This window comes from Stegodyphus dumicola, chromosome 3 (genome assembly GCF_044657685.1).
Source record: "Stegodyphus dumicola isolate Sdum_Otavi_A_Nest chromosome 3, ASM4465768v1".
Lineage (NCBI taxonomy): Eukaryota > Metazoa > Arthropoda > Arachnida > Araneae > Eresidae > Stegodyphus > Stegodyphus dumicola.
In genome coordinates, this window is record NC_140770.1 from 93268577 (window position 1) to 93281516 (window position 12940).

Genomic DNA, 12940 nt, shown 5'->3' on the forward strand with positions numbered 1-12940 from the left:
AAATACTTAAGGATGGCTGATGAGGTGGCACTAAATCCTGCATTGAAATTCTCCAAACATGCAGCTATCTCCCGATCTCTCTTACAAGTACATTGGGCAAAACGATCGAAATACTCATAGTCGATAGATTGAATTAGTACTTTGAAGAAAGTGGGTTAATGGCAGCAGAACAGGCTGGATTTCGAAAGAATCGCTCAACTAGTGACCATGTTACTATTCTTTGTTAACGTTGACGTTGTTAACTTTTCATCTTTACTGCTTCAAAAATACCTAATGTCTCTACAACACAATCAGATAACGAAAAGAAAGACCTCATAGAAATATGTTCCAGGTTTGATTATAAGAGAGCAGATAACAATTTTATGGATTTACTTCTATGTCAGGGAAAACAATCTTTTTAAAAGCAGTTTTAGATTTGAGATAAGCATATTGTATAGTCCCAAGTAGCAAATCTGACCACTGATGATAGTCTGAACTAGCATACTTTCTGGAGGTCAGAAACTGATATGTAGAGTCACACATTGAAGGTAGTTTTTTGCACAATACTTTAGGAACAAAATGTTCGACAGTGTAGCGATGTAAGAACATGCCATTAATATTGTTGCGTGCGTACGGATTCGTTACTAAATGAATGCACAAGTCCGATGAAAAATGAACAAAAATTTATTATTATCACAACAAAAATGCTTAAATTTTCTCAAATTATCACGCAGTATTACAATATCTCACAGTAGTTTTCTTTTAACTACTCAAATGTCCAATAGAACGTAATTCAAAACAGCTAAAGAACGCTAATCCGCGAATTCGCTACAATCAACAACAGTAGTTTTCTAAACAACAACAAACTAAGCAACTACTACGAACTGAGATGTTTTCCTCCTTTTATAACATTTTAAAATCACGCGCTAGAATTTTCCAGTACTTTCTCGAAATGAAAAAGAGTTATTTATTTATTTAATGCACGCGCTCTTGTATTTTCAATTTTCCGGCTTAGCTTTCTTTTAATATTCGTCACGCGCTGCACTGCGCGAGAAATAAAACCATTTAATTTATAATTGAACTAACATTTGCTTTTTAAATACCAAATTCGTAACACTGCCCCCTTCCCAAGGACTGCACGTCCCGGGCAGTACAATCCCTGGATAGGAAGCTAAACTTACAACTGTGGCATAAATGCAACTGAGGCATAAACATTACATTACAATATCAAACAACATGAACAATAAATGCAATAACTAACTTGAACAAATCAAATGCTATCAAATACTAAATATAAAACAAATACTAAATACAAATCAAAAACTAAATACAAATCAAATCAAATACACATTTAAAAACAAAAAGGACCATGGTCTAATACTATTTACAATTATTTACATTATGTACTATGGCCATAGTAACGAGCTAACCTGTCGTAAGAGTTCGAAGACTCACGGATCCGAACCACGACGTCATTCGTGTTCAGCGCTGTATATGGACCATCCGAAGGTGACTGTAATTTAGGACTCAGTCCTTTTCGTTGAATCGGGTTCCACAACCACACCTTGTCTCCTTTGTTGGATCTATGTCTAGTAGCTCTTGTGTCGCATCTGGTCTTCATTTTCTCCGTCGCCAAGTTGACTCACTTTCGTGCAGAACGGTGCATCCCCTCAAACCGGGCCTGGGCGTCTTGGATGTGTTCCTCAGGCGATGAAGGCGCATCCGTATGGCGATCAAACACGTGGTCACAAGGCAGACGAAGGTCTCGACCGGAGAGCTTCTGAGATGGAGAATAGATGGTAGTCTTGCGTTTCTTTTCGACCCCGGTATGATTTCGGCGGCTTCCCGAGCTGGGTCTTTCGGACAAGGCGTCGGCATTTCCAAGTGAGGATCTCTTCTGAGGATGGATAGTCATGTCACCAGATGCTGAAAGCAGTTTGTTGTTTTTGAAGTCTAAGGAAAAATTGTATTTCCTTAAAAAGTCCAATCCGAGTATGCATGGATCTGTGATATCCGCCACATAAGCCGTGTGATGGTAGGTGGCATTTCCAAACGTGATGTTTACGTTTAACTTCCCAGTTATGTCGATCTTGTCACCAGACGCAGTCTGAAGGGTAACACAGGATGGCGTCCAAATAAGTTTGTCTTTAAACTGTTCAGCTAAATCTTTCCTAATGATGGTAACATTAGCTCCTGTGTCAATGATCATATCGCAAGGAACTCCATCGATATTCCCATTAATGGACATTCCATTACTGTTGCCACTCACTGTATAAATTTTAAGCGCTTTAAAACAAGGTTTTTCATTATCTGACAACCTCCGTTCCTCGATATGGTCACTAATTCGTTTACTGCGTCGTTGCTGGGAAATGGTCTTATTTTCCGTACCTCGGGATGTTCTGCAATTTCTTCGTATGTGGCCTTCAACTCCGCAGTTCCAGCATTTTAGATTTAGTTTCTTTTCACATATGTTCCGTCTCAAGCCACTGACTTGTCTGGTAAAATCATCTGCTTTATATTCCGTACCCTGGGGTGCTCTGCAATTCCGTCTTAGGTGACCTTCACTACCACATCTCCAACACCTTAGAGCCACTTTCTTCTCCCTCCTACTCCGTATCAAAGCGTCGACTTGTCTGGCTAAATCATCTAAACGAGCCATCAGTTGATCCACTGGCTCATGGACTCGCACAGCTCTAATTGGGTAGCGATCTCTACTAGTTGCTTGCTGGGCTGCCTCGAACTTCATGGCGTACAACAGAGCGCTTTTCATGTCCTTTACATCTGCCATTCGAAGAGCTTTCTGTATTTCAGGATCTCGGATGCCGTCGATGAAATATTGCAGCGACAGGATTTCTCTTGTTTCTGTCGGGCACTCCGAAAAGGCGAGGTGGGACAGCCTTTCAACATCCGTGGCGAGCTCCTGAAGTGTTTCGGTAGGCTTCTGTTGACGAGATTTTAATTGGAGCCTGCTGTAGTCTTTTAAACACTTCTCCCCAAAGCGCAACTCCAAGGCGCCGGACAGAGCTTCGAAATCTAACCTTTTGTTTTCGGGAAGAGTCTGAAGGATATCCGCTGCGTCGGCTCTTAGAGAAGCGGCGAGATGACAGGCCTTAGCTTGGGAATCCCATCCATTCGCATCCGCCACGATAGAAAATTGTGTCTTATACACCTGCCAGGAGGTCTTCCCATCATATGTGGATAGCTTCAGAGGTGGACGAGCAGGCATTGGTAAGAATTTAAAATCATCACTCCTGCTCCCTGCCGACGCTACGAATTTCTTTAAAGTATCCATTTCTTTGGCAACTTCAGAAACTCTCTCATCAATTTGTTGTTCGATTTGGTGTTGGACGGCACAAACTCTTCCTTCAATTCGTTCCTCCACAGCAGAAACTCTCCCTTCTATATGTTCTTTTACAGAAGAAACTCTTTCTTCTATTTCTTCTTTCACCGAAGAAACTCTTTCTTCAATTAGTCCAACTTTATTTTCAACTGTGTCAATTCTGCCTTCCATAGCTTCAAATTTATTTTCTATTATGCAGGTAATCTCTCTTTTCATTTCTTCTTGACCTGCTTCAATCTTTTCTTGACTAGCTTGAACGGCTTTCATTTCGTCCTTAACAGAGTTGATGGCCCCTTCCATCTTTCCTTGGCTAGATTTCATCTCTTCTTTAATTTCTTCTTTAAACAAGGCAAAGGCTGTTATCAATTGCCTTAACTGCTCTTCCATCGCTCTTGTTATTGGCATTCAAATCCCACTTCTGACACCAAAAATTGTTGCGTGCGTACGGATTCGTTACTAAATGAATGCACAAGTCCGATGAAAAATGAACAAAAATTTATTATTATCACAACAAAAATGCTTAAATTTTCTCAAATTATCACGCAGTATTACAATATCTCACAGTAGTTTTCTTTTAACTACTCAAATGTCCAATAGAACGTAATTCAAAACAGCTAAAGAACGCTAATCCGCGAATTCGCTACAATCAACAACAGTAGTTTTCTAAACAACAACAAACTAAGCAACTACTACGAACTGAGATGTTTTCCTCCTTTTATAACATTTTAAAATCACGCGCTAGAATTTTCCAGTACTTTCTCGAAATGAAAAAGAGTTATTTATTTATTTAATGCACGCGCTCTTGTATTTTCAATTTTCCGGCTTAGCTTTCTTTTAATATTCGTCACGCGCTGCACTGCGCGAGAAATAAAACCATTTAATTTATAATTCAACTAACATTTGCTTTTTAAATACCAAATTCGTAACAATAGACTCAGTGTTTAACTTCCAGGTTTACAGGAATTTTAAAATAAAGACCCACATTATTTAAATGCCACGCTGTTCATTTCCTAAAACTATTAATTTGCATTTCTATCATTTTTTGCATAAATTGCATTCAAACTGGAATGCAGATGAATTTCTTATCTTACATTTAACTGTGAAGAGACAAATGTTTTCACTGCTTTGCATTAGTTTTTTTCTTGATTTTTTATACTTGCATGACTTCATGCACATGTTTATATGTTGCTGCTTTTTCTCACCTGCTAATGATAATTCTAGTAGTAAACGTAAATTAATTCCGCAACTACTGTGACTGAATATTTGAAAACAAAACCATTTAATTTTTTTTTTTACATTCATAAGGTCAATGAAGAATTTAGAAACCCGAAGAACTCAAATCTCACTCAATTCAGTTTATAACCTTTAGCAAATCTGCTGACATTCAAACAGAGATATTTATTTGATAAGGAAAAATTGGTACAACTTTGGAGCATGAATCTTAGAAAGTTTCCTCTGGCCTCGTTCTGTCCGGGCATAGTTCAGCATCTTTCAGGTCCCAACGTGTACGCTCATAGTCCCCCCCAACCGAGATAAATTAGACAGAACGAGTCGTTGGTGCTCCTTGAACATTGGAAAGTCCCAAGATCCCAACTCAAACGGCGTGTTTTCGCCCTTTGCTTTCATTGCGCATCTGGGCATGGTCAAGACCTATTGAATCGAGCACATGTTAGACTCTTTTGTCTGTGTTTCAAGACGGGTTGGGTGAGCACCCGATCTACTCGCCGTTAGCCGTTCAGCACCCCCACGGGCACGACGTAGCGATTGACGTCGAGACAGCTCTAGCCCCGCGCCATCATCGAACACCTGCTGCGTTCTAATCCCAGTTCTCCTGCAAACGAAGGAGGCGGACAAAATCGGGTCCATTCGGATCTCAAAAACCTCAAAACCAGGAGAACAGGCTGACAACGACGACACAACCGAAGCCACGCCACCAGCCACCTGCCCAGCGTCCACCCTTAAATCTGTCGAGCTCTTTCCAACCGGCTACGACGAGTTTCTGTATCCTAACAAATTTTCTTCAGTAAGCGATCTGAGCTGCTGTCACAGAAGTTCACCCACAATCAGCTGAATGTGGTGTGCCAAGATCAACACTATCCAATTACATGAAAAGAATATCTTTACATGAGGCTGTATCGCCTGGCTATCAAACACAAGCATAAACTCAGCATGTGTTGAGCGTGACAATTTTTACTTGAAATACACTAAACTACCTTATCAGAGTCAGATATTATGACTTCACACAAGTCAAATCAACCAAAAGTCAAATGAAGCTGAGGTATGGGAGGTCTTTGATTAAAAATGCCTAAAACGCTGGAATAAAAGACACAAATGATGAAGCCACAGAAATTTGGGTTTCCATTTCAAAAAATACCAGCACACTAGCCATGTTAATTGAAATGTCTCCTATTCCTCATCTTTTAGTCGAAAGTTATCAAGCTACAACAATATTTTTATGCAGAAAACGTTGTGCTTTGTTAAATGCGTGAACGAAAATAATGCTGCTTTTTAAGCAGTGGGCAAATAAAACGTAAAGGCGAAATATATTTTATTATTAAGTATAACATTTTCGTTTTGTTTCTGACTATTTCATGCAATAAATAGAGAACCTTTTCGTTACTAGACCAGAATCAAAACTATGAATACATTCCCTATTGCAGTTATAAAGTTTCATTATAGACAGGGAGAACATATTTTGTTTTACAAAAGCTTAATAGTTTCCAGAGTTTCGTTTCATTATATGCGTAAACACAAAATTTAGATCTGAGAGTTTTACCTTAACTAGAAAAGAGGTGCCACCCAGTATTCATGATGCGACATTAAATATCAATCCTTATCATAATATTTAATATCAACAGAAGTTTAAAAAAAGAGGAAAATGAGAAATCAAAAGTAGATTACCCGCACACAGTGCAGAATTCTTTTCTAACCTTATGATGATCCTATATCTGGGTTTTCCATTAGAGGACTAATGTTTCTTCACTCGTCGCTATTATTGGCACTGACTTCCATTTTAAAGTTTCGGTTTTCATTAAAGATTGGAAGCTAACCACCAAAAAGAAATTTTATTTCCAAATTATTAGATCTATTACTAAGGAGTATATTCATGTTCGATGAAATAATTAATGTTAACCTTGAAATAATATAAATAATCACGAAATGCTTGCTTTCGACTCAGAAAATTATTTTCTAAATAAATGATTACTAAAGCATTATATTACATAAAATTAAAGGTACATTCAGATACCTCCTGCAGAAACTCTTTAATAACAAATATCCTATATTTTATTGCCGTAACAGATAAACAAAATGTAGTTATAACGATGAACATATTTCTACTAATGCTATTACGATTTAAAAATATACAAAACTAGTTACAAAAGTTATTGGGACAGACACGAAACCATTTTTATTAGTGGTATTATTAATTTTAAATATTTAAGAAATAGTAGTAAAATTTAGTTGCATAAAATTGAAAATTCCTTTAAATTCGAGTACGAATTTCTACAAATCTATGCACATCCTAATTAAAGATTTATGTAATTAAATTAAAAGTTTTTTAGGGCAGTCCGTCCTAAAAGTTATTACTGTTCTGTTATACATTTAGTTATTAATAAAGAACATTTTAATCATTATCATTGTAAAAAATTTTGTTGTAAAGTTCTTTTTAATGCAGAAGCAAACCAAAACAAATAATTAGATTCCCATAAAAAGACGTCTAAAAATTATCACAGCTCTTCTTTTCATCTGTTTCTATAAGAAATTATTAGGAATAAGACTTTCTTGTGATTTCGAGAATACCAGTGAAATGTCATGAGCTACAGAAATTTCTAAATTTTAAAACTAAATTTCTAATAAAATAGATTGTATTCTAGTATTAAGTTTCCTCAAACACATTTTCTTTCATACCCCGTTTTGTATGGATGAAAGTTTGATACACTAGAGTTTTGATACACGAGAGTTTGATATTTTGATACACTACGGTTTGACATAATAGAACCTTCTTTTTATTAAACTTTTGAAACAGTCTATTGCTCATGTGAAACACATTAAGAGTCTTATATTAATATCAAAGATTCTAAATTTCAACTCAATGCCATAAAAGCTGATATCTTTCGCTGTGAGTAATATAATTTAATAATAACAACCTCTAGTGAGAAACCTACATTCATTTTCAAAATTGTTAACGGATACGTCCCTATTCTAATGTTTGTCTTTTTTTCCTAAACACATATTTTGCTGCTTCCTCCTTTCACTGCCAGATAAGCGATATGAAATGTATGTCAGAAAATGCCAAGTAACTACCGTGTCTCCTACATAAATGCCCATTAATACCTTTTTATATATTATTGTTTACTATGCTTAAACTCTGTCAAATATACCACTACTGCATCTTCATTTTTACGGCAAAGTAATGCTATGTCTAAAAGCAAATGTATTGATAAAGTATACATGACTATTCATTATGAAGAAAACATTGCTGCTATACTAATCTTCATCTACTTTACATGTCACATCATTTCAAACTATTATTACACATAACACGTTATAGATGTAGATTCATTTGTGACACACTGACATATTTGAATAATTTTAACATAAACAGAATATGAATAATTTTTATATGTTTTCACACGAACTGGTAACCTTTCCTTTGTGTCAAGTATCAGCTGATTTAAACATTTCTTTCATTTTATACCATTTTCTTTCATTAACATTTAATACTATTCGCTTCGCTAATTGATTCGTGATAGAGTTTTCAATGGAGTTCAAAAATATAAAGATTATTGTGGTTCGCAAACGATAGAAATTTATTACTCAGTTACGGGCTAAGAAATAAACGTTCGTGCAGAAATCAGAACAGCACGAAAAGAATGTTTAGTTATTCAAGCACCTCCAGAAAAGGAGCAAAAAATCAGATTTAGGCATGTTTCCAAATAAAGATTCAATAGTGTAACGGACACTCCCTCGATCAATACTAGCCAGTCCATCAGCTTTTGCCTGTTGCCCTAACAGCAGACATCAACATTAACCTTGGAGCCAGTCTTGGTTTGTTTTGGAACTGGATCTTTAATAAATCTTGATTTATCATTTCTAAATACCGAAAGTACAAATGAAGATATTCTGATAATGTGAACCAAACCTCAAATAAGAATTTTATCGATATACGGCAGAATTCGCTTTTCCGAATTAAAGTGAATGGAGATATTTTCAACAGACCATGAGAAATATTTTCGACAGTTAAAACTAAAACTAAGAAAATAATACTCTTAAGCTGAAATATAAATAAAAACATTCATATATCTGTATAATTTAAAATTAATGATTTTACCGAGACGATGTTAAATGAGCTGCATCTTTACATTTTTGTAAATTTCTGTAGTATATGCGTGTACCATTTACTTATAGATTCCTTGCCGAAACCATCAATCCTTAGTAAACAGCATTTGAACTCTTTACCAGCATAAATATAAATTAAAACATAGGTAGTTAAATATTTAAATATGTATTTTGGACCTTTTCGTTTAGTGATTTAATTTTAAATGAAATTTGGTTCACTTGCTAAAATTCATGTGCATTGTACTAGAGAATCTATTACTAAGGAGTATATTAGTACAGCCTAATAAATCTAACTATTAGATTTCGTAGACTATTAAACTGTTTTGACTTAGTTGTATGAAATTATATGCCATATTCTTCAGATTTTATGTTCAACATTAAGTTAAAAAATTAAATTTTATATTACATGTTAAGAAAATAAAGTCGAATATGACAATGAAATTTTAGTGCATCTTAAAGACGATATTTAAATATTTTGTGTGCAAATTTTGTTATTCAAGAAAGAAAGAAACTCACCGTCGTTAGAAGATAGGCTTCAAATTCTTTGAGCTGGGAATGGAACCCGTAATTGGGATTGGCGATGTTTCTCGCACCTCGAACTACTTTGAGTGCATCTTTACATGATAGGCTTGTTACAGACATAATATAGGCGGCCGCTATCGTAGCGCTGCGAGAGACACCTGCAAGGCTATAAAGAAAAGCATAGTTTTTTTATGCTTCAGAAATATTCTACATTAACTGGCTCCGCTTAAATCTACTTAAAATGCAACTATTCAGCATTATTTTCTGAATCATTATTCATCTTTATGCATATTTTAAGGAAAGAACATAGATGTAATACTGTTCAGTTTGTGTCAAAATACACCTATACATCTAAATTACTTCAAGAGTTTCAAATATTAAAACGTTATTCTTCATTGTTCGCAAATAATTTAAAATAGTTGCAATTTAGAGACAAGTTGGAATATTAATTGTGAGGAATAATGGTAAAAGGCAAATGAATATACCAAAAGCATTCAATAAATACCTTTCTTGGGAAGACTGTTTTAATAGAAGGCTTTCTAAGGAAACGTCTGAATCCTTTCTTTTTTGAATGCAAAGAATTTACAGATATTTTTACACAGATAACTCGTTCCTGTAAAGCTTAAAGCCTTAATGAACTCCCCAGTGTCAAGCGGTCTGTTTAATTTGTATAAATTAACTTACTAAACTTACTAACCTTACTTTAATCTTAGATCAAGAAAGATAACTTTGAACTTACAACAAACGCTATAATCAACTACAAGAAGATATTTCATGCAATTTACAGATTTCGAAATGTGTGCTATTTTTATTGGAATAGTTAAAATTTGGGTAATAACTTTATTGTCTCTGTTATCAGCAATCAATATTAAAATATACCTCAATATGTCGAGTTACTTAGGGGAATAAAGCAAAATAAGTTTAAAAGGTCTAATAAGATGATACAAGGCATAACTGCATTGCTACGATAAAGGACAAAACTCACAGTGTTATCGTTGTTTGCTCTCTTATCCGTCCGCTTAGCCAGAAAATAACTATCTTTATTAAGATCTATTAAAGTAATAACGGCGTTTGTATGTCATTCTGGACTGTTAAGATTACTGCCTTTCTAAAATCCTACTAGATTTGTTTATTTTTTCTTTCAAACAAAACTCATTATAATGCAAAATAGAACATTTTGAAACCGAAAAAGTTCCGTCCCGCCTTTATAAGAAAACCTGTAGCACTTTCAAGCTATAACGGCTACGTATGTGAATTAGGGTTTAGACTGCGAACAGGTGTCCTCAGTCATATAACGGGCAATAAAGAGAATTCGCTCAAGTTCCTATCATCAGGTAGAAAATACGAGAAGCTTATTCGATAAGCTTGATAATGGTCTTGGGTCTAGATATCTGGTTGTTCAATCAGGCTGTTGAATATCGTTCCTTTGAAGTAATCTTGTCTATCTGGATGAGGTTGTCGTCCAGAAAGAGAAACTGACCACCAAAACAGCTCTTCAATAAAGCTGCAAGTAAGATTCCAGATCTCTTTTGCACATTTCTGAGTAGCCATGATTTGTGGAGTAGTAGGCTTGTGTAGTCAAACATGTGAAGTGGCATGCCACAATCTAACATGGTATCTGCTAAGACTATGACGTTGCTAAACCTTTAATGGTCCCTTTTCTTAATAGAGGAGGAATGGTATCGGATCCATGTCTCTTCAGATAAAGACGTTCGAAAATCAATCTCTAAGCTCAATCTAGATTCTTTACTGAAAAGAGCTCAGGCTCACTGAGTTTTAAGACTAATGGTTCTTTGCAGTGTGCCAGATGCATTTTCTTGAGCCAAGGAACAAGCAGGACGCAGGCAGAAGGTTTTCTAAACAAACGCTCCATCTCATGAAGCCTTAGAGAAACAGAAATGCTTGACAATTAAGATTTCAGAAACGACTGCTACCCGTTACTTGGCTGAAAGAGCAAAAGCTCTGTCATTTGACAGCGTGGCTCTTCGAAATGTTTGCCCAAACTATCTATATATAAATCTTTAACTCTTAAAAGTATTTCAATAAATTGCAGATGACACTAGGTGTAACACTGAAATGTCTTCGTAAGTGAACTTGGAGTTATCTTACCTCGTGTCTACTAAAGATTACATATTTATATCATCTAGAAGATGGTGATTGCTGATTCTATCGCACTGCTTATGCTGTCAGGACTTGTGTTTCTTTTGATTTGCTTTGGAAACATGAATGATCCTGAATAGGAACAGGGAGCTTACTCAAGCTAGGTTCAAGAAGGTGTGAAGTAGACAACACAAGCAGGAAGGGTATACGAAACCCTTTATTTTCTATCTTTTACAGGATCTTCCGAACTTCGGAATACAGAGACCAACCACTTGTGGTCTGAACGTAAGAATATAAAAACTACTAACTAAGACTCTAACTAAAAGCTAACTTTGAATTAGTATACAAATGCCTAGCACTAAGACTGGCCTTTATTTTAAAAATGTACGTATGTAGTATGCCGAGCTGCTGAAACTACAATACATCTGCAAATATCAAGAGGGCTAAACCTGTGGCCTTAAAGGCAACTAGCAACCGAGTGAAAACTCGTAAAACTACAGTGGCAAGCGGCTTGCTTCCTAAAACTCCTCCTCTCTCCCGCTTGGCAAAAAGCCACAACTTAAGTACTTGGGCGTTAGCAAAACAATTTGCATAAACAAGTTAAAGCAGTTAATTCTGGCCGGAAGTAGAAAATAAGAAGTGATAGTACAGTTTTAAAATAAAATAAGCGTTAGTAAAACTTAGGATCCTTACAATGCATGTAACAAAATTTTACAACAAACGTATAACTATAGCTGCACGAACAAAATATACATGCACGAGTAGGACACTAGTATATATTTAGTTTTATATACAACTAAAAAAGCATACAATTTAATTCTAAGATGAAATGGGAACAAAAAACCAATTTTATTGCTAAAAGTGATTGATTGCTATACATTTCAAGAATGGTTCGCAGAAGCAATTCTAAATGAATCATAAAATGAAATATTAAATTCTTATCTTCGAAACGGAACTTTGGAGAAATTGGGAATTAATAGGCATAGCAATCATGAAACATCGTTTCGGAAGAATAGACTGATAAAATGCTTTTGTTAGAATATAAAATTCTACTACTATTTTCCAAAAGCACGAAAAGAAATAGCATTTTGAAACACAATTTAAAAAATGTTTTAGTGCACGAAGCTCTCTCTCAGCACTTACGAGCTTAAAAAAAATATGCCCACATATACAAAGCAATGATTCATTACCTTTGCCATGAAATAAGAAAAGAAAGTTGAGGCAAAATTTTTGCATAAGCAGGACAATAATATTAAAATACAACACATAAAATGTAAAACCTGGAAAGTGGAAGTAATATATAAACCGCTAATTTTATTTTAAGTAGATTTCAATTCAGAGCTTCGTTTTTTGGCTGTAAGGTATAAAGATTGAGATGTAAAAGAGTTTTCTTGATTCTTTTAAAAACAAGTAAAAAACGGTAGCGAAGCGGGCTATTATAGCTCTGTGTCCTAATTCAAATCCCGGAAAAGGCATATATTCGTAAGTATATAATGTCTTTGTGGCATGCTGTCAAGCAGAAAGTTCTCCCGAAAACCTAAAGGAGAAAAACAGTAAACGAGAACGGATGTGTCTTCCGGAGTGTTTTCATCAACATTAAGAAGCTAAACAAAGGTGCCATTCAACAGCCGACATGCTAAAATCTCAGCTGGTCAGCTG

The 12940-nt window shown here is 35.4% G+C and overlaps 1 protein-coding gene across 1 annotated transcript in view; it reads right to left on the reverse strand.

Annotated features, from left to right (window-relative positions):
* The window catches only part of LOC118190480 (dual specificity protein phosphatase 22-like), a 70085-nt gene that overhangs the window by 13345 nt on the left and 43800 nt on the right, over window positions 1-12940 (reverse strand). Inside the window, exon 4 of the mRNA XM_035361199.2 lies at window positions 9176-9347. Within this exon, the coding sequence (XP_035217090.1) occupies window positions 9176-9347 (172 nt within the window). The remainder of the gene's footprint in view (window positions 1-9175; window positions 9348-12940) is intronic.